At 50.0% G+C, this 21896-nt stretch overlaps 2 protein-coding genes across 11 annotated transcripts in view; one reads left to right on the top strand and one right to left on the bottom strand.

Annotated features, from left to right (window-relative positions):
• Window positions 1-14411, top strand: part of HABP2 (hyaluronan binding protein 2) — a 32237-nt gene extending 17826 nt beyond the window's left edge. The window contains exons 3-13 of the mRNA XM_006744476.3: window positions 835-945; window positions 2344-2451; window positions 3648-3764; window positions 4619-4738; window positions 5242-5413; window positions 6596-6693; window positions 7586-7841; window positions 8895-9037; window positions 9791-9925; window positions 11288-11433; window positions 13816-14411. Coding sequence (XP_006744539.2) covers window positions 835-945; window positions 2344-2451; window positions 3648-3764; window positions 4619-4738; window positions 5242-5413; window positions 6596-6693; window positions 7586-7841; window positions 8895-9037; window positions 9791-9925; window positions 11288-11433; window positions 13816-13980 — 1571 coding nt within the window. The 3' untranslated portion in view covers window positions 13981-14411. The remainder of the gene's footprint in view (window positions 1-834; window positions 946-2343; window positions 2452-3647; window positions 3765-4618; window positions 4739-5241; window positions 5414-6595; window positions 6694-7585; window positions 7842-8894; window positions 9038-9790; window positions 9926-11287; window positions 11434-13815) is intronic.
• NRAP (nebulin related anchoring protein) overlaps window positions 14303-21896 on the bottom strand; it is a 71129-nt gene continuing 63535 nt past the window's right edge. For 7 of the 10 annotated variants that reach the window (XM_031040347.2, XM_031040358.2, XM_031040352.2 and 4 more), the window contains 4 exons: window positions 21061-21165; window positions 17648-17755; window positions 16148-16459; window positions 14582-15377 (listed from right to left, as the gene is read on the bottom strand). In XM_031040347.2, coding sequence (XP_030896207.2) covers window positions 15138-15377; window positions 16148-16459; window positions 17648-17755; window positions 21061-21165 — 765 coding nt within the window. In that variant the 3' untranslated portion in view covers window positions 14582-15137. Of the gene's footprint in view, window positions 15378-16147; window positions 16460-17647; window positions 17756-21060; window positions 21166-21896 lie in introns of all 10 variants that reach the window. The other 3 variants (XM_031040350.2, XM_006744477.3, XM_081823487.1) reach the window with 2 other exon arrangements.

The following is a 21896-nucleotide window of genomic DNA, read 5'->3' as shown; positions in this document are numbered from 1 at the left end:
CAGTGCCATACCCTGCCCTGTCTTTCACTGGGCAAAATCATGAATCTTCTCTAGGTTGTCCTTGGGCAAATCCTAAATAGCAGGCTCGGTATGCAATGGGAATGGTTGCACCCCTTTCCCCAAGGGTAGGTGTGAATTAACCGAGGCAGTGAAAGAAGCCAGCTGAATGCAGTCGAGCTGATGCAATTTAGGGGCTATATGGGGATCAACTGCCTTAGTCCAGATCCTGCCATTTATTCTCCATGTGAAATTAGCTCTGTAAAATGCTTGGCGCAAGGCCCAGTACATAGTAAAGACTCAATACATCTTAGCTGTTAGGATGACGCTAGAGATACAACGAGAGTACTTTGATGCCGTGACCAAGAGGAAAGTGATGAGTTTCTTTGACTTCATAAGCTAAGGTGACTAATAAAGGCCCAGGGAGAAAGTTTATTCACAAAACTGCCCAAGGAGGTGCTCAGGTGCTACTGGGTCTCACCCTGGGCACCTCTTGTGTAGAACCTTGGAGACCTTCTAAACCCCAATCATCTTCCTGCTGTTCACAGATAAGCAAACCAAGGCCTGAGAATACTAGCAGCTTGTCCAAGGTCACAGTCAGTGGAAAGCAAGAACTTGACTTCTCCCCATTTCCGATCAGGTGCTCTGGACCCTGCCAAATGCCAACACCGCCCTGCTGGGTCATAAAACACACCAAAGGAAAACTCACCACGCCTAACCCCTTCTGTCCACCCCATCAGTTGAGGAGCTAGAAAGACACATGGATCCTTCTTCAGGATTTGGAAGTCTTTGGGTCTAATGATTAGGGTTTCTTCCATCCTCTTCCCACTTCTGCAGATTGGACCCCTGACTACTACGAGAATAGCTATGAGCAATCCAACCAGGAAGAGAACAGCAGTAACACTCCTGCCTACCAGGAAAATCCTGACTGGTACTACACAGAGGATGGTAGGTGCCAACGCTCTTGGGGGGCTCTCCTGGGAGGAAGCCAGCTCTGCTAGAGGAGTTTATGTGTGATTATATGCAAACGCCTCTCTCTCCTCTCTGACCAGCATCATAGAATGGGTATCGGATAAATGACTTAGACTGGCTTTTTTCAGTTAGAATCATACAGTAGGAGGACTGGGGAGGTTCCTAGAGACTCTCTCTCCCACCCTCGAGTGACAGAGGAAGTGGCGTTGACTTAGCCAGGGTCATACAGCAAGTTAGTGCATCATCATGTGGGTGACCTGACACGGTGAGTAAAAGTCATGTTCAAAATCACTTCCTAGCTTTGATTACAGGTAGGTCCTAATTATGCAGAAGAGGCTGGGTTAGCATTCAGTATCAGATTGTAGCTTTCACAAATGTGGCATTGAAACTTCCCTTCCCTTTGTGCTGTGTTTTTCTTTCTCTTTACATTCCTCGGAAGCTTTGCACAGTTGATGTGTGTGTGTGTGTGTGGTGTGCACACTCACATGTATGCTTCTACACTTGTTTTTGTTTTTATGGCTTCTTAACCCAAGCAATGGGACAGAAGGAAAAATGAGAAGTGGGGCCCAAGCAAAAGCATGTGACAAAGCCAGGAGAAGGAATGGAATGCACTTAGCAGCTAGAATAAAAACTGTAACTGTGCGAAGTGGCCTGGAAGGCAGGGCCAAGATACAGGGCATCAGGGGAACATCAGAAGGGACCATCAAAACAAGAGCTGGGCCCAGGGATCCTAGTTCCTGAACCAAAGAACAATGTGTGTGAACAGAAGGATAAAGAATTCCCCAAGGGAAGATCCATTCAGACAACCATGAAAAGCCAAAGGCACAGATGAAATATGACAAAATCTAACTGAACAAGTAGTTGAAGAAAGATGAAGGCCACTGGGTCATTTCCTCCTCGCCGCCAATCCTTCTGTCACCCTCTTGCCTTTGGTCTTCTTTCCTGATGTTCAGAAAGCTTGTGTTTCATTAGGGGTGGGTTTTCTTTCCCCACTCCTGACCTCCACCCCCGGGCACTGGGAGTAGGGGAGGTCTTCAGGCTTATGAAATGCCTTCAGCATCAGAGGCAGACCCCGTGGCACTCCCAGCGAGACTGGGAGGAGAAAAACACTGATGGTGGAAAAGGGGAGTTTCTCAATGAGAAACTCAATGAGATTCCTTCTCGCCTGTCCTCTTACTAACCTGAATCTCTCTCTGGTCCTGTGACTGCAGTTTTCCTTGCTCTTTAAGGGCAATTCATGCTTCCCCCTTTCCCCAGTCACCGGCTATGCATTCGCTCTCTCATTCGGGCCAGGAGACTGAAGTTTGACGAGCAAGCAGGGGGCTTCTCACCTGCTGTGCTTTGCGATCATTGACTTCTGTCCACGTATCATAGATCCATGCCTGTCCAACCCCTGTGAACACGGTGGGGACTGCCTTGTCAGCGGGGACACCTTCACATGCAGCTGTCCAGCCCCTTTCTCTGGAAACAGGTGTCAGAATGGTGAGTGCACTTTCACTGGGCTCCCTCTTCCTTCTGAGTTGAACAAGAGGCACCCCAACTCTAGGGGGTAAAAAGGGCTGAATGATTCCATGGAAAGGGTTATACATATTGCATCATCCATAATGGACTCCTTGGCATGATAACAAGCAACATCTCATTGGATCCTTACCCATGCGTATTGGATAGGACTGGTATGTCCATTTTATAGATGGGAACACTGAGGCTAAGAGGAGATAAGAGCTGGACTCTGACCAAGATGTATTCTCTACTCAGGGCTTGTTGTTTAGAGTGTTTGGACTAACTACAAGAGAGAAACACTGTTCTCAGATGAGAGAGCAGGAAGAATCTGAAGGCAGATGAAGCCCAACCCAGTTAGAGAAAGGGAACCCAGAGACACAGGGGACCTGATCATGGTCACACAGCTATTTAGGAGAAGAGCAGATATTAGAGCTGTGGTGCCTGGCTCCCATCCCCATGTGCTCTTTCTTCCTACCATCCTCACTTATGGAGACTCTGATAAAAATGATGTCTGCCTTCGATGACCTCTTATGGGCATAACATGAAGCTATGTGATAAGATATTGAGAATAGAACCCTTATGGGCTAAGTGAACCCCTGGAGAGAATGTGGATTCTGTTCCATCTGGTGACCATCTAACTGGGGTGAGGGAGGCAGTGAGGATCTTTAAATAGGGGTTTATGGTTGTCTTCTTTTCTCTGTGCCTTCTTCACCCCCTCCTTCCATTTCCAATCCTGTAAGTCCTTCAATAAACGCATCAGGATGGTTTGGGGTATCAGGCATTAACATAGTACCTGGGTTCATCCCTCAACTTCCCCAAATAATGACAAAATTGTAAATGAAATATAAAATCAACTGCAAAGTAAAGAAACTCAAATTGTAGCTCTATTTGTTTGTTGAAGGTATAAAAATGATCAAGGTTTTTTATAAAGATAGAGTAAGAAAGAATATGAGTTCTGGAAGGAACCGGGATGCAATCATCCATGACCCAAGGATTTATTTAAAAAAAAAAAATTTTTTTGTCCAGGGGTAGCATGGTATTTCGGGACCACAGACAAGGGCACACACTCTGTCAGTCACGCTTCACCACCACCCCCAAACATTGTATTATGCGGGTACCCCAGTAAGTAAAATTTGTCCCCAAATCATGTTGCTTACTTCTCTATGGATCTCCTACAGTGCAAAACAAGTGCAAGAACAACCCATGTGACCGGGGCGAATGTCTCATTACCCAGAGTCCTCCCTATTACCGCTGTGCCTGTAAACACCCTTACAGGGGTCCAGACTGCTCCACAGGTAAGTGCGGGAGGCCCCTGCTCTGCTAGGTTTTCTCTCTCTGAGTTGTGCCTGGAACATCTACAACCTATTGTGTGGAAGTCCAGATGCCTCTGACGTTTTAGTGGCATCATCCAGGGACACCTGGCAGGCTCAGTCAGTAGAGCATGTGACTCTTGATTTCGGAGTTGTGAGTTCGAGCCTCACGTTGGGCGTAGAGATTACTTAAAAACAAAATCTTGAAAAAAAGAAAATGCATCACCCCTAGAGAGTCTAGGGGGAATTGACTAACCTGTGTCCCTTCTCATCCAAAAAGAATAATCTTGAAACTCATTTCCTCCAGGAAGTAAGCCCGGGTCTATTCCTGGAACGGGCCATATAGGGGATTAAATCTGTACTTAGTCACTGCAATGAGTCAGGCATTGTCCCAAGAGATTTACATTTTTTCTTACGTTCTTCCAAAAATACCACAAGGAAGAACTTTATGGATGAAGGAACTGAAGTTCAGAGAAGTTAACTGACTCGCTTACAGTCCCACAGCTATCGAGGGGCAGAGCCAGTTTTCAGCCTAGCTCAGACTGGCCCATAGGTTCTTTCTCAGTCTATACCTCTTATTCCTCACTGAGTGACCCATTTACTTAGATGTTCTTCTTTGCATGGCCTCCATCACATTCCCTCACCCATGTTTGTTTATGTTCTTAAGGTTCATGTGTCCATTTACTAGAGTGTCAGTGGGTCTGTCTTTCCCCTTTGGTAACCCAACTTTTGTGGAAGGATGGGTACCAGAAGAGTGCCACTGAGATCTCCTCATCATCTCCGATGTAGCTACAACTCCTTCTGAAGAGCCTTCCTGGCCCCACTTCCTGTGTTCACAGCGGTTCCTGTGTGCAGGCCAAATCCCTGCCAAAATGGCGGCACCTGCTCCCGGCATAGGCGGAGAACCAAGTTCGCCTGTACCTGCCCTGACCAGTTCAAGGGGAGATTCTGTGAAATAGGTATGGATCTCTACCACCGCCACTTCAACAGAAACTTGGGGCCACAGTGAGGCCTCTGGAATCCTTTTACGTTTGGGTTTTGTTCCCCGAATGGGGTTAACGTCAAGATTCCCAAACTCTACTATTGCCTCTGCCTTCCAACCAAAGGGCATAGGGTGCACCTGGCTCCGTGTAAATAGTCATAAACTGGGATGTAGTGCAGGCAAATCAGGTACACCCGGGCCTCCCTGGCCCTCAACCCGAAGGCCACCAGGCTTTGTGTGAGCCAAAATTAAAGAACTAAGTTCCATCTAAGTTCCATCACAACCACCATGTTTCATGTTTTTAAGCTGGGCTGAACATGGAATATACAAGCCACTTTCCTTCTGGAATTCATGGTGCAAGCTCAGGGTGATCAATATTCAGGCCCGATCCTCTCCCCACTTGATACACCTGCCAGGTCCTTTTCAGGAGCAGCATGCCAGTCCCTCTCAGTTCCCATGTCCCTGCCTGCTCTCTCCAAGGTCCTGATGACTGCTACGTTGGTGATGGCTACTCCTACCGAGGGAAAGTGAGTAAGACAGTCAACCAACACTCATGCCTTTACTGGAACTCCCACCTCCTCTTGCAGGAGAATTACAACATGTTTTTGGAAGATGCTGAGAGCCACGGGATCGGGGAGCACAACTTCTGCAGGTAAAACTTATCTTCTTCCGCATGAGCAGTCTTGGGTGCTTGTCAGTGTAAGGGTTCGTCTGTCCCTTTTTCCTGCTCTTAGTGTTCCTGGGCAGCTTAGAAACTGGGTGTGTGTGTGGGGGGGGTAGTGCGGAACACTGAAACTCATCAGCTTTCTTTATAGGAAGGTTTTCCTACACAGGATAGGCTAGGTTGAGCTGCTGTAACAAACAGCCCCCAAATCCCAGTTGCTTGAATACCTCAGGGTTTAATTTTCACTGTGGCTTCATGGGTCATGTGGGTTGGGGAGTGGGATGTGAGGGAGAGTCTTAGCTCCACAGAGTTACTCAAATACCCAGGAAAGGCAAGGAGAGACTCAAAAATAGAGCATGAGTTTTTTTACTACCTGAACCTAGAAAGGACACATCATCTCTGCACACATATTTCACTGGCCAGAAATAGTCATGCCATCCTGCACAACTTCAAGGGAGAAACGTAGAAGATAAAATGGAAGGTCTGGTGAGCATTGCAGTCTCTGCCACAGGATGTTCAGGATTTCCCACATCAGGATAATGTCATTTCTATACCTGGTGATGACTAGTTACCTTCTTCTCCTGCTGCCTCCAGACTACTCTGTTGGCTTCCTCCACTGCTCTAACCACATAGAATCTGCACATAAGGGGCAGGATTTGTATGGCTTTAAACTGGTTCCATTAAGCCAGAGGATTTTCCTTGCAGAAAATGCAAGTTACCTCCCATCTTCACTCAGTTTGAGCTGTTCCATTCATGGAGGGCTCTCCAGGGCGATGCTCATAGCAGCCTTCCTCAGAGAATTCCCACGCATGGAATTTGGGGGTCCCCTCACCATGCATCTGTAGCTATTTCACTTTCCTGACAAAGGAGAATCTTCAACAGGGACCTCATTTCTTTTCCTACAAACACTTTGATATGTCCCGTGGATCTGGCACACATCTTGTTAACTGTTTTCTGGTCATTGGGATTCTACCCTGCAAGTTAAAGTTTTGCCAAAAACACTTATGTGCCAGGGTTTGTTGACCTGTTGGAGGAATGGAATGGAACGTGGTCCCCAGGTGGGGGGTGGGGAACACAGGAACTTGGTACTCTTTTATCCAAGGGTCCTTTAATGAGGTTCAGGGGGTTCACCAAGCCTTGACTGTGGGTTATTTTGTGTTTTCATTTTAGAAACCCAGATGGAGACAAACAGCCATGGTGTTTCTTTAAAGTCAACAACGCAAAGGTGAAATGGGAGTACTGCGAGATCCCAGCTTGCTCAGCCATAGGTAAGAACATGGCTGTCCCGAAGCCCCAGCAATGGTGAGGTTGTAGGCTCCTGCACCCCATCTCTTCACCCTGTTCACCCGCCACACCTGTTTTACCAATTGCCATCCCAGTGGAAACCCAAATGCCCAATCCTCTGCCCCCCTTTCAGGATGCCTAGCAAGCCTGGATACCTTTGTTAACTGAGGCCAGTGATCCAACTATAAACTCATGTTCCCTGACTCCCAGACAGTGCACTCAGCAAATACTTATGGATTGCTCGCTATGTGCCTGGCACTATGCCAGGTCTTCAGTATACAGTGGTGATCAAACATTGGCTGAGACTCCATAGCCTCTCAGGATGCAACATGGACAGAATTCCAGCCTCACAATCTTCCTGGCAGGCTTCTCTGGCCCACCTCTCTACCCATGTCCGGAAAGTTGCACCTTCCCACCTTGTCCTGATCGATGGGATTACCTCCCTGGATAGTTTCAATTCTGTGCCTTTGCTCTCATGGTCATCTCTGTCTAGAATACTCCATCCTATGTCTGATTTTGTCCATATCCAACCATTCTTTAAAAATCAACTGAAGTAACCCTTCCTCCAGTGATGGATTTACATATTTACACACACATTTTTGTATACATGTCAAAATAAGAAGTAAAAAGCAACATCTTCAAAAAAAAAAAAGCAACATCTTCATCATTAATTCTATAGACTTGTTTCATAGGAATCCATGTATTAACACATATTAACTGTGTATCTACTACATGCCCACCTTGTATGCATCAGTGCAGTCTCTTAACTCTGAAACTTGCTAAGCTGCTGGACTCAGAGTCATACCTCTGACAGGTCCCTTCTGAGGCCCTGGAAGGAAAGTGAGTAGTGTGATCTGTCTTTCTTGTGTCCCACAGACATTGCTGACACAGAGGAAAGCCCCACAGAGCCTCTGACTGAGCTTCCAGGGTTTGACTCATGTGGGAGGACTGAGATGACGAAGACGAATGTCAAGAGGATCTATGGAGGCTTTAAGAGCACGGCGGGCAAGCACCCGTGGCAGGCATCCCTGCAGACCCCATTGCCACTGACCGTCTCCATGCACCATGGCCACTTCTGCGGGGGAGCGCTGATCCACCCCTGCTGGGTGCTTACTGCTGCCCACTGCACCGAGTAGGTGCCTACTGAAAGCAGAGGCCAGGGAAACTCAAGTCTTTGGGGCGCGTTCTCCCCTTCCAATCTGAGCAGCATTTTGGTGACTTTGGCAGGATCAGAGGGGCTGATCTAGCTCTAAGAGCAGGAGTGGCTCCTTAAAACCAGATGGAAAAGAGCTACCATGTCTAGAAGGCTTACCATGGGCATTACGTGTATTATGACAATTAATCCTGAACACTATCTACTGGAAGACAAGTTGAGGAAGGACAGAGATTTTTACTTTTATTAACTGTAATATACCCAATGCCCAGTGCAAGTCTTCATACAGAACAAGTGCTTAGTAAATATTTGTGCAGTGAAAAAGTTGATTGTTATTCTCATTTCATAAACAAAGACCCTGGGTCTTGGGAAGGTTTAGCACCTTGCGTAAAGTCATGTGGAAAGTGAGTAGGTAAATGGGATATGAACCCAGACTGAGCTGTTTCCTTAACCTCTCCAGTCTTGCCCTGAACAGAGAAAAATAGCATGCTCCTATCTGATGCCATTACTATGAACCTCCTGGTGTTGTGTGTCTTCAGCCATGACTCCTATTTGGCCTAGAGAAGCCAGCACCTACTGAGCACCTGAATTACCACCACTCCCCTGAGTTCCCCAAATTCATGGTCAGAGCTGGTCCCATGTAGCCCAGGTTTTGGTGGCAGCCTTAAAGGTCTTCCTATCCAGTATCATTAAACAACTTCTTCTGGGATTCAAACATGCAAACACTAGCCTTCACAAAGAATAGTTGTTCAAGAAGTTAATTGGCTGCTCTTTAGCAAATCCCAGGGGGAATGGGAGGTCTCTCAGGAAATGTGGGATACATGTTACAGCTTGCATTTGGAGACCATGTTTCCTCACATTTTCTTACTTGGACCACACAGCAGAGTTCTGTGAGCAAGATGACAGTTATAAATGAGGATGCCAAGGCTGCAGAAGGTCGGGTCATTTGTCCAAGGTCACAGCTCACTGGGAACAAAGCCAGGGCTTAACTTCAATCTCTCAAATACCAGACCATCTTACCTTCCCTTGCAGCGTAAAAACCAAACATCTGAAAGTGGTGTTAGGGGACCAGGACCTGAAGAAGACAGAATTCCATGAGCAGAGATTCGGGGTGGAGAAGATTTTCAAGTACAGCCACTATAATGAAAGAGAAGAGATTCCCCACAATGATATTGGCAAGTCTCCTCTACGGTGGATCTCCCATGGGTCTTGTCCTGGGTAGATTTCATTACTGATGGAAAGCTGAGGTTTGGTTCTAGAAGGTGCTTTTATCTTTTTGGTCCCTCATAGACTCTATAAGATAGAGAATTTATTCCAGAGCCCTTTAGTTTTAAAGGTCTGTGTTGATGTTATCGATAAATGAGGGGAAGAGGTGCTAGCAAGGCTGTATTGTGGAAAGAACTCAGCCTTGAATCCCAACTCCCTCCCTTACTAGCTGGCTTCACTTCTCCAAGCCTCAGCCCCTCTTCTATAAAATGGATACGCTGGTGTACAACACTCAGCTTCCCGTGTGTTAAGTGACTTGATGTGCATGTGTCCCCATGTACATCTGGCATCTGGTAGGTGCTCGGATGTAGACGCAATGATGTTAAGCTGCCGGCTGCTCAGTGTGTACTCTAGCTCTCCATTCCTAGGATCTGTCACTCTCTCTCCTTCCTCAGTATCTTTTTTTTCCCTCTTGAAGCCTGTTCTTTAAAAAAATGGACTATAAACGATTTCAAACTCCACTATTATTTTTTGATATTACACTCAGCCTGAAGTGTGACTCCTCCCCAGTTGGAAGTTAAAAGAATGCAGTAGCCGAGGAGCAAGGCATTCATTTGTTAGGGACTGGGAGTGGGGCTTTGCAATGTCTACCTCCTGATCAAGTTGAAGCTAATGACAGAGAGGATATCATCGTTCATTTCCTCTTTCTCTCCTTAACCTAGCTTTGCTCAAGCTGAAGCCAGTGGATGGTCACTGTGCTTTGGAATCCAAATATGTGAAGACCATATGTTTGCCCCATGGTGTTTTCCCCTCTGGGACTGAGTGCCACATCTCTGGCTGGGGTGTGACAGAAACAGGTAAGTCTGGCCATGCATTCTCCTGAGACCCAGGTGAGTTGCATTAACTAGAGAAGAAAGGGGTCAAACTCAACATCCCTTCTGAACTTAGAATCAGTGTTCCATTGAAGGTACATTACAAAAAGGAAGAGATTGCCTTATGGCTAAATCTCTAGATAAATCTCATCACTTCCAAGGAGACTGCCCTGATCTTTCTATTTGTCCCTGTCCCCTACCTTGACTTCCATCAAGCATTGATCCTGTATCCACAGAGATCGCTCTCCTTCCCTTGGTAGACTGGAAAGAGGATAGATTATAAAGAAGATGGGTTTGGCATCAGACAGATTGGTGTTGGGTTCTTGGCTTTGTCACTTGGACAGCTGAGTTTTAGTTTCTCCATAACCACACTTACCTCCTAGGTTTGGAATCATGATAATAGGAGCTGATAGAATTCCATGGAGATATTCACTTAGCCCCTGGTGGGCAGGTTCTGCGTTCGTTTATCTGTTTCCCCTAGAGTGCTTCGCTCAGGGGTCTCCATGTTGTAGGCATTCTATAAATTTTCTTAAACCAAGCTATTGATTTGTCTCTAGGATGCAGTCTTATCTAAAAAAGTAACCACAGGATCCATTTCCTCATGTGCTGACAAGATTATATTCTCTAACATATGAAATCCAGAGGCGTATTTCAAGTCTTTCTCAAATACTCAAAATAGATCTCTCTTCCCCCCAAATCTTGCCCTTAATAATGGAAAGCAAGAAACACTTTAAATAGACCTGTATTCATGAAGAAAATGAAATGTAATACACAAATCTGTCAGAAGGCTTTTGGGAAAGAAGATTTTGGGTTAATCAGATCTAGGGTTAGCCAGAGGCCAGTCTTCATAGGGATCTTCATTGTCATGCACTTAAACCTTTCAATATCACCATGCTGACCAGAGCACATTGAGCAGAACAGAGGATCCTCAGGGGAAGAAATCTCTGCTCTGGGAAGTAGGTAATCTAGAGGAGCAACTGGGGCACTGCATCCATCATTAGGAATCTACTGTGTGCCAGCCCTCTGCTAGGAAATTTAAAAAATGGCTTAAGACACTATCCCTACCCTTCTGACCTGATGGTCTAGCTGGGGAGACAGAAGAGGGAATAAATGATTCTGCTCCACTGTGATAAGCACAGAACAGAAGGTCTATAAAACCATGGGGAAGACTGGAGGCTAAGAGCCTCCATCCTTGAAAGATGAGGCCCCTCTGCCCATCTCCTGGAAAAACCTTCCTTTCTGAGTTCAGACCTGTGGCCATCTTCTTACCAATGCCCCCACCATCTTCTGGTGGGACACATGTCCTCCGGGTCCCCACAGTGGTGACTTCTTTTCTCTACCCCACAGGGGAAGGATCCCGCCAGCTCCTGGATGCCAAGGTCAAGCTGATTGCCAATGCTTTGTGCAACTCCCACCAACTCTATGACCACATGATCGATGACAGCATGATTTGTGCAGGAAACCTTCAGAAGCCTGGGAAAGACTCGTGCCAGGTCAGAGATTCCAAATGGCACTTGGAGAAGGAGACATGGGCAGGAGCTTACACTGGGCAGAGGCCAGACTGAGAGCCCCTGGCTGGGAGGCCAGTTCGGAGGCCCACCTGCCATAAAGCTAAGGCACAGGCAGGCATGCTTGTCCTCTGGCAGATTGGCATCCACATCTATCTGGGAGGGTCCAGCATTGTAACTGTAGTGGCCGCTTTGCCTGCCTTGTCTAAGTTAATTCTCATGACACTGGTGAAGGGGATGTCATCATCATAAGTCATAGATGCTTGGAGAAATGATCTTGGCCCATAGTGCCTGTCTGGTTGAGTGGCAGAGCAGAGATTTGCTTCACTGTGTTTAAACGTGAAGATGGTGCTTCTGGCCTCAGTACTGGGCAGCATGGCTGAAAATCCCAACAAGGAGCTATCCAAAGGACCAGTGGCTAGAAGGAGAAAGATGACAGGCCCAGAGAATTCGTAATAGTAACTAAGCATCAGGATCTGTATGTGTGTGCCTGTGTACTTGAGAGAGAGAGAGAGACAGAGATGGGGGTGGGGATTCAGCCCTAGCACACTAAGTGGCTGAGTGGTTCCTCAGCCTGCCTGACATCCCCCCCAACCCAGTCTAGGACTTTTGGGGACCCCAAGCCACAGAGGCCTGTGGTGACTCAGAGGCTGCAGGACAGGGAGATGGGGGAGGCTCCATCTACTGGTGCTGAAGTGACATCAAGCCTTTACCCCAAGTCAGAGACCAGGCCCCATGGTCTCTCTCTCTCTGTAGGGGTCACATCTCACAGGAGACGTCCTTCCTAGACTCCCAAGAACACCTAAGTTTAGAATTTTCTGCCCAACGTCCTCATAAATCACCCAACTGTCTTGGAAACCCCAGTGTGGACACACTCAAGCCTCAGCTCCCCCCTCACAAATGGGCCCAACAATGACCTGCCGGCCTCGAGCTGGGGTGGGAAATCACCGTCACTCTCTCTAAGGTTTGTGGCTCTACTGGGACCCTCTGTCCCTTCCCAAGGGGCTGCAGAGATCCACCTCCTCAAAGGAGGGCCGTGGGCTGATGGGTGTGATTTGTCTGAAGCCCCTGGAAGATGAGTAAGAAAACAGATCATTCCGTCCTCTAGGTATTTCGAGGGCTTCGCTTGCAGGCTTTGGAAACAGACAGTCACAGGTTTGAATCCTGGTTCTTCCACTTCGTGACTTTTGTCAATCACTGAATTGTTTCGTCAGCTCGGGCTGCTCTAACAAATCCTCATAGACCGGCTTAAACAGCACAGATGTATTTCTCCCAGTTCTGGGGGCTGGCTGTCTAGATCAGGGTGTCAGTGTGGTCAGGCTCCAGGGGGTGCCCTCTCCTGGGTCACAGCCGATTCCTTCTTGTGACCTCACACGGGGGAAAGAGGGAGCTACCTCTGTGGAGTCCCTTTCAGCAGGGCACTAATCCCATGCATGAGGGCCCCACCTCATCTCCTCCCAAACCCCCACCCACTGAGACCGTCACATTGGGGAATTAGGTTTCAATGTCAGTATTTGGGGGGAACACATTCAGTTCATTATACTGAAATAATTCTCCAATCTCGGGTGCCTAATCTGTAATAACGAAATAAGAAATAACCGTATGCATAAAATCCTAAGGTGTGGCTAAGATTCGAAGAGACAATTCGCTGTAAATCCTCTCGGTTGCCGGGTGTGAGCAGTGGGGCGTGGTGAGAGCTGCCCCTTCTCACCATCCTCCTCCTGCCACTTTAGCTGGGGCTCAATATGAACCAGGCACTGTTCTATGTACTTTACAAAGATTAATCTGCACAGGAGCCAGGGCAGGGTTGGGGGAGGTCTGTTGCCCTCCACAGTTCACCATGTGAGAAACTGAGGCCCACTTGGTGAGCATCCACCAACCTGGTTTGGAACCAAGAAGATCTAACCCCATAGACCACGTTGAACATCTAGGCTGTGCTGTCTCTGAGCCCCGTCCTTCCCACCCTGTGTGTGCCCTGCGGGTCCTGGGAGGGTTCTATCCAAACAGGGTACCGCCCCCCCGACCCTGCAGGAATGGGAAGTTGGGGGCCCCTGAGAACTTGCTGTGTGACTACGAGTCATGACTAAGAGTGTGGAAGTAGGGTTGTGACCACAGCACTGGGGTCCAGTCCTGTGGCTTCTCTGCCAAGCCCTCATGGACTCAGGGGCCTACGGTGGTATTCACTTCTCTCCCTTCAGAGCTCTGTGTCTGAGAAGGCTTTAGAAGAGCCCTGCCTCCACTTTCCAGAGAAACTCACTGGGGCGATGTCACCCCATCGCCCCCTGGCATCTCCTCATGGAAGGTGGAGGGTGTCTCTGAATGTATTCTGATTCACAAAGCTGAACTCATGTGTCTTTTTTCCCTTAGGGCGACTCTGGAGGCCCTCTGACCTGTGAGAAGAATGGCACCTACTATATCTATGGGATAGTGAGCTGGGGCCTGGAATGTGGGAAGAAGCCAGGAGTCTACACCCAAGTTACCAAATTCCTGAATTGGATCAAAGCCACCATCCAAAAGGAGGGTAGTTTCTAAGGTGTCTTCTGAACATGAGAGCCCATTGTCCTGACCACCCAGACAAGGCCAGGCCTCATGGGCAGCCCTGGACGCCCGGGGAGCCCCCAGGAGGCCAGACAGCCGAGTGTCCATGCTCTGATCAGAGACAACAGCCACCCAGCCTGGGGCGCCCTGGACCAGCATGTCCACTGCTTTATCAGGCTGCCTCATGGGTAACCCAACACATGCCAGAATCAACCCAATAGATATTTTGTTGGCTTCCCTTCAAGAAAATCACAGACCACCTTCACCTCAGACATTTGCAAACGTGGGATTTCAGAACAACCAGAGCCAGTGGGAGTCACCTTTACATCTTTATTCCTCATCCCAGACACCCAAGGAACGGAACAGAACTGGCCACCCATGTCCAGGATCAGACGGGGGACCAAAAATACAACATTCTCCGTGGCTTTCTGAGAGTCGTTGTTTTAGTAAAGGCGGCTCGGGGATGGGCTGGTGCATGGCTTTTTCAGCTTGCTCGAAGGGAAGCATGTCTCCAGTGGGCACATTTCCTCCTGAGCCTCTTTCCCAAGAGTCCTGGGTGGATGCTGCTCACTCACAACGGCAGAGCCTTCCTCCTGTTGACGTGCAGAATCTCAGTGGCATCTGGGTTCACGTCCCCCCTCTGATTATCTGCAGGCTCCACAGCCTCTGGCCCCCCCTGCAGAAATCAAACATACCTCCCTGAGTCAGAATGAAGCTTCCGCCCGGCTCCCACAGGATGAGCTGCCTCAGATGCCCTGGGAGCATTTCAAATGCTCCCCCTCCTCTGCCCTTCCCCTCCTCCACCCTCCCCAAGAGAAAGGATCCTCGAGGCAAGAAGGAGAAAGAAGCAAAGCCAATCTCTCATTTAGACGTGGCGTCTTTCTTCTGAACAAAGTAGCGTTCAAAACCCAGACTGTTGCAGCCAGTGAGTCCCTGACCCTTCCTGCAGATGTAACGAGCTAGCGGTGAGCACAGCCTGGGCGGCCGTGGCCCGTGATTGAAGGGGCCCCGGTAGGCTTGTCTCCGCGCAACTAATGGCTGTGACTTCAGAGAAAACCCTGCAGGAAGTTTAACCCGGGTGTCATCCGCCTGGTCATCTCAGACCCATGAAATTAGGCGCCTTGCTCCAGCTAGCTGCATTTCACACTTCTTTAGAGCCGGCTGACCTTTGGCCAAAAATAAAGTTTGAAAAGAAACAATGAGTTTGCCTTTCCCCCACGGCCTTGCCGGCTGGGGTGGGTTTGCAGCTGGCTACTCACAGAAGCCCCCCGGAGACCCAGGCCCCTCGCCTTGGCCAGTTCCGCCGCCCGCCGAGCCATTTCCACTTTGTAGGAGCCGGGAGGTGTCCAGCCGATACCTCTGGTCAGGTTCAAGTCTGATTTGTACTTGACCTTAGGGGACAGAGGGAAGCAAGAGGAAGAGGTCAGTGGGGTCTGGGGTGGTTTGGCCACAGTGTGGCCTCTGTGGGATGGAGCACATGCCCTTGTCAGTAAAGTCAGGACAAGGGGGGCAAACTCCTCCCCAACAGAGGCTCCCTGGTACGGAGGGCCCAATGTGCTGTGATCTGGGCTGGCATGTCGCTGGGCTTTGCATCTTCCCACTCAAGTAACAGGAGCCACACTGGGGGCAGAGGGTGGGGAGGATCTGTCCAAGTCTCAGCTCCCACCTCAACTCACTCTGTGACCTCAGGAAAGCCATTTCCCTTCTCTGGGCTTCAGCTGCCTCCCAGGGAAAGTGCAAGGACTGAGTCAGGTAACTGCTAAGACCTCTCAGAAACAGTATGGCAGAACCATCAAGAGCTTGAGCTCTCACATCAAGCCAAATGGGGTTCATATCCCAGGCCTGCCACCTGTTTGCCGGGTGATCTTGAGTCGGTTCCCTAAGCTCTCCAGGTCTCTGGTTCCTCATCTGTAAAATGGGGCAGGAATGGGCTGCTGTGGGAGCTACACGGCACGATGCTTGGAAAAGCATTTGGCACCGAGCCTGGTCCACGGTAAAGACTCCATAAATTGCAATTATTATTCCTTCTGGCACTGTGGTGTTAGGTCTCCCGGATTCTGTCTCAGCCCAGCTCCCCACCCCCCAAAAGGTCATGTGGGTCACGTGGGATGCGGCGTGATGGCTGAGGCAGTGGAGGAAGGGTCTCAGCCGGGCGGCTCACATCACTCTGCAGCTGGTGGGCCTTCTGCGCGTGCTTCAGGCCCAGCTGCTCGGGGTCGCAGGTGGGCTGGGCCGGGGGCTGCCTGTAGCGCAGGTCGCTGGCTAGCTGCTGGCTCCTCCTGGCCTGGAGGAAGCCGGGCTGGTCTGGGCAGCTGTGGAACTGGGTCCGAGTCCTGGCAAAGTCCTTCTTGTACTCGTTGTCACTCTGCAGTCTGCCGACGCTGAGGAAATGCCGCATCCTGGGGTCATCGTTGACGCTGCGGTAACCAATCTGCAGGCCCCGGTCCCGCAGGAAGGCCTCTTTATACCGGAACTGCAGGTCAGAGAAGCAGAGGTGGGGCGCGGGGGCCAGTCTCCCCTCCCAGGCCAGCCCACAGGATTCTCAGCCGGAAGTTCAATGACGGGGTAAGAGCACAGCTTTGGATTCAGGCAGACCTCGGATCTAGATCTCCCTCTGCTACCTTCTAGCTGTGTGGCCTGAGGCCAGTTACTGAGTCTCTCTGAGCCTCAGTTTCCCCTCCTGATAAAATGGGAGAACGAGCCTCCACCCCAGGGGACACGGAGAGGATTCAGCGAGATGGGGGCTGAGCTTCAGGTTCATGCCCACCGAGTGGCGGCTATGGGTGTTAAGGCTGCTGTAATGAATGATACAACAGGAAGAGCCTCTCTCAGCAGCCACTCTTCCTTTGATTCTTCCCGGCTTACAGGGGCCCCGTCCAGGGTTCCTCAAACCACCTCTAGGGAAGGATCAGATTAATTTTGTTTTGCTTTTTAAATTTCCAATCCATCGAAGTCCCACAGGTGGTTCTACTGCATCTGATTAGTATGTAGTGGTAACGCCCAAACCAGCCCTGCTCCAGACGAGTCCACTGGGCACAGGCTTTGTTGTCACAACGGCTAGTTGCTAAAAATGTTTCTAAATGCCTGTTCTTGATTTCTGGACTGATTGTGGGCAGATACAAGGTATTCACGAGTGATCCATGATCTACCTTCTTCTTCCATAAAAACGGCTGCCATGTTTTGAACACCTGTTATTTGCACAACAATGTAAACCATTTTGTTTTCAGTCCTCCATTGATCCTAGGAGATGAAAATTATATCCCTATTTCACAGGTGTAGAAATCTGCATTCAGAGGATGTAAGCAACTTGCCCAACACCACATGGCCGCGTCCTAAGTGACTGAGCCAGGATTTGGACTCAAAAGCAATCTAAGGAAAAAGCTCAATCTCTTTCTACCCTGTCACGCTGCACTTCATCCCTTTATTGTGGATCGACACATCAGTCAAATGTTAGTTCACTTCTAGGTACACATATGTCAACTTTTAAGAGTGTCCTCCCCAATCTGAAATTTCTGGCTAAGGTTCTAGAAAATAAGGCCTATTTTTAATTTCATTTGAAATACTTGTTCAGTTTGGGTTCCTGGTGGTTTGCTTTTCAACAGAACTGGGAAAAGCAGTCAAACCCACAAGTGAGAGAGGGAGTGAGAGCCTGAGGTCTTACGTCGCTGGCGATCTCCCTGGACGCCCGGGCGGTCTGGAATGGGATGGCATCCAGCCTGAAGTCATAGCCGCCAGCCCGGGTCTGTTCCCAAGAGTTTCTGTAGGCTTTCTAGATGGGGAAAACAGAGAAATGAGTGAGCAGGGAGTGAGAACTCCACACCTGGCATGTTGTTAGTTCTGAGCAGGAATGAACACATACCCTCCGCCCTGCAGGTGTCCAAGGACAGAGCCATGGCCCCACATCTGTCCCGAGGACCTCCCCAAGCTCTGGGACTGGTGGGGCTGGCCATGAAGGGCTCAGCTCTAAGCTCCTGGCCTGAGCATCAGACCTTGCTCTGATGGGCCTGTGGTCTGTGAGTCTGGCTCCTTTGCTATATCCTGTTGGGACCAGAGGCCACCCCCCCACTCCTTCCTGTCTTTGCATTCGCTTTCAGTGCCTCGGGTTTGCAGCTTCTAGATGCCAGAACTCGAAGTTCAAGAACTCTGCTTCTTCCCTCATGCTGAGAGCACTCTTCCTTGGGTCCTGGCACCCATGAGTTTGTTAGCTCCAACGACGCCCCGGGGGCCCCTCGGCTACTTCTAAAGCTGTGTCACACCAGCACTATGAAGCGAGCCGCCTCCCATAGGCACGCCCCTGGTGCCCACACGGAGGGAAGAGCCTTCACCTGAATTAAATTGATTGCCAAGAACCTGACTGAGTTCCTGACCCATGTATTTCACATCTTCCTCTTTCATTTTTTCCCTTTTGAAGGTGTTCTCGCACAGCCTCCGGGAGTCTGTAATCACATCCTCTTGGTCCTCAGGTAGACCCACATACCCGAGAGAGCATCAAAATCTCCCAGGCCTTCATGTAGCTAATATTTTTTTTTTCAGCATAAGGGAATGGCTCCATGAAAGGAGGCATCTGGAGATCCCAGTGGAGGGCTGTCCTTTATCCAGCCACAGAGAAGGGACACAGCGGGTGAGGCACATCGGCAGCAGACGACAAAGTGACAGCCCCAGACCGAGTCGGCGGCTCACTCACTCCAAGAGCCACAGCAGGTCAGGAGGCCCCGGAAGAACCTTGCTTTTGTCACTTGGAAACAGAGGTCATGGCCGAGGCCCCGTTCTACAGGGCATTGAGGGGACTAAGCAAAGGAGGGATGGCAGATAAAAAAGCGAAGTGCCTCGCACCACCGCGCAACTGGGCCTGGAAGCAGAGGGGCCTACGAGAAGGAGTCAGGCACGGCAGAGCTCCACATTGTTACGTACTGCCATCCATCACCTTCACCTTCATCATCGCCTCCAACTCCAACATCCAATGCCACCGACCACGAGCCAAATACCTGCTGTGTTCAGGGGCCTAGAAATACAGAGTCAATAATCGTTGGAGTAATGGCCTAATTGATGGGTCACAAATGGCCCCAAGGATTCCATTTACCGGGTCACCACCGAGTGGAACAGGCAGGACAGAGGGATCGGTAGATGGGGAGAAACATTCAGATAATGACAGAGCAACCATCACCTTCAGCATTACGCTCCCTGATATGGTGGCCCCACAAATAGCAGTATATACAGCAAATAGAGTCCAAGCCCTTAGCATCCCCTGGGAAGGGGACAGTTGGCCCCTTCCTACAAAGGGCCTCCACACTGGATCTGGGCTAGGTAAGGGTGCCAAACTTTCCTCAGCACCAAACTCTGATGTCACCCCACTCTGGGGTCCAATGCACCCCAGCTTCCGAGCCTCTACGACGGAGGGTCACCTAGCGAGCGTGGCTGAAATTGGGGTTCTCTCCAAGGCGCCGGCTCCCCTTTCTCCCATTCCTTCTCCCTGTATACTATTTGCTTGATTGTGATCACTTCCTCCCTGAGTTTTTTTTATTCTGTTGAGGTTTCTGCCTTGCCACTGGGAGCCTTTAGATTCCGTAGGCTCTTTGATTTGGAACCCTGGGCGTTCCTCTTCTTTATCACAGTGGGTGCAGTTTTGTCCTCATCCTCACACATTAGAGTCATTTGATTTTTAGTTATTTCGGCTGCCTTACACATCTCAATGGCTTTCTTTGCCCAGGAAGGTCACTTTCCCTCCACATCTTCCTCACAGAGCACTTGATCCAATTGTGTGCATTCTCCACGCCCCCGAAGAAGTGCTCTTTCAAAAGAGGTTCATGAGTTCTCCATATCCGCATGCCCCGGCGGCTAATTTCAGCTCTGGGACTCTGCAGACTGGCGTCCCTCGTGAGCCAAAAGATGCTCTGTCACCAGCCCGGGGTGGCTGTCCTCCTTCAGCCGGGCCCCAAATGGACTGGCAGCTTTACCCCAGTCTTCAGGGCTCTGAGCCTCCAATCATGCGGCCCATGGAGGCCCGGCCTTCCCCCATCCTCGAAGCACTAATACGATGGATGTTTTGTCCCAGCTCTGTTGAGGGGGAGGTCCCGCTTCCCCCAGATGGAGGTCAGCCCACCCGAGCTGCTCTTCTAAAATTATCGCCTGCACATCCCTCAAAAGCCTCAAATGGTCATAATAACTCATATTTACAAAGCACCATCGCATTCACTGCGTGGGATCCCACAGGGCTTTACAAACGCAACAAACTAATACACACGCTAACTAGAAGGCGCCTCTTGCCGACCCCTGCGAGGCGGCCACCTCTGGGGTGCACGGGAGCAGCTGCTGATCTGCACGGAGCCCCAGGATACAATGGCCAGGCCAGGGAGGGAAGAATGGCCGGACTCTGGGAGGCCCCGCGCAGCCCCAGGCCGACACACTCAGCCTGTGTGATTCTGATCTGACAGCGGCTTTTGATTCTGCCGCCTGCCTACCTGTTATCCCTGGATCACAGCTTTGCTGGCCGAGCGGCAGCCTATTCTATTACAACCAGGGGCCTCCAACCCCCGCTAACAACAAGCCCGGGTTTAGGAAACAGCATCTTGGTTATGCACGCAAAGGGCAGACATCTAAGGGAAAAAGAAGTGTGGAGGCCACCGCCTCACGCACAAAGGAGCCGCTCGTGTTTGTACCTGATGGATGACAATTGTGCGGTGAGAAAGTGCCACCGTGCCTCCAAAGTCACCCTGCTCTGGGGACTGAGGAGACGTGTCCAGGAAAGAAACGGAGCAGGTGTCTACACCTGCCAGGGCGGGGGGAGCACCTGACTGCGGTCTTGGCCGTCACGCCCAGAAACAGAATTTTCAAGCCGGAAGGAACCACAGGCATTGGTCCGCCCAGCTCCATCCCATTTTCCAGTTGGGGAAACTGAGGCCCAGCGAGGGAAGTGGCTCAGAGTCCCACATGCGGTCTGTCTCACTCTCGGCCCTGCGTTCTTCCCGTCTCAATCCCTCCTTCCTGGGACTTTTCTCCCCCCGACAAATACAGTCCAGTCTGGGTGTAGATACAGTTGCAGGAGGTGTGCGCCACACAAAGCATCACTTCACTTACGTCACTCAGATGCAGTGCGTTGAGCCGGGCTCTGGCGAAATCGGGGTGGTCAGGGATCGGTGTGTATCTGTGCAGGGATTCCACATCCCCCAACCTGTACAGACGCTGTGGGGGAGACAGGCCCCCGGTAAATGCAGAACGGGGGCTGGCTGAGGTTATGGTGAGAAGCAGGGTGCCCCTCCCCACCGGGTGCCCGCCGTGGGAGCAGAACCCAGCCCTGTACCTGGAGAGCATCCCTCCAGAACCCACCATCTGACAGAGGGGGCCCACATGCCCAGAGTCAGGCAGGGTTGGCTGGTGGTAAGGAGACCCCGTTTAAAATATTTATCAAGATCTGCTCCAGGGCGCGTGGGTGGCTCAGTTGGTTAAGCGACTGCCTTCGGCTCAGGTCATGACCCTGGAGTCCCGGAATCGAGTCCCGCATCGGGCTCCCTGCTCGGCAGGGAGTCTGCTTCTCCCTCTGACCCTCCCCCCTCTCATGTGCTCTCTCTCATTCTCTCTCTCAAATAAATAAATAGAATCTTTAAAAAAAAAAAAAAAGATCTGCTCCAAATGCACCCCAAACCAACATCCCGGCTGGCCACACCTGTGTGGTTTTACAAACAGTATAAGGTGTGGGGCTCTTTCGAAAATCTTTGCAATTGAGCATTGTTCAAGCTTTCTACTAGTACCGAGATGTCTTAATGCCCTTATTGCTTGATGTGAATAGGAATAATAAAAAGACACAACCGCTAATAAGTCTTTTTTTTTTAACCCTAAAAGGACTTCATATGTTTTCAGAAAATTAAAGTTTTCAGAGTCTACCTGGGTCCCAGGAAGACACAGTTTTAAAACTC

This window comes from Leptonychotes weddellii, chromosome 6, assembly GCF_054177405.1.
Source record: "Leptonychotes weddellii isolate Sample4059 chromosome 6, ASM5417740v2, whole genome shotgun sequence".
Lineage (NCBI taxonomy): Eukaryota > Metazoa > Chordata > Mammalia > Carnivora > Phocidae > Leptonychotes > Leptonychotes weddellii.
The sequence above is the reverse complement of the archived record's forward strand: the minus strand, read 5'-3'. Positions and strand labels throughout refer to the sequence as shown.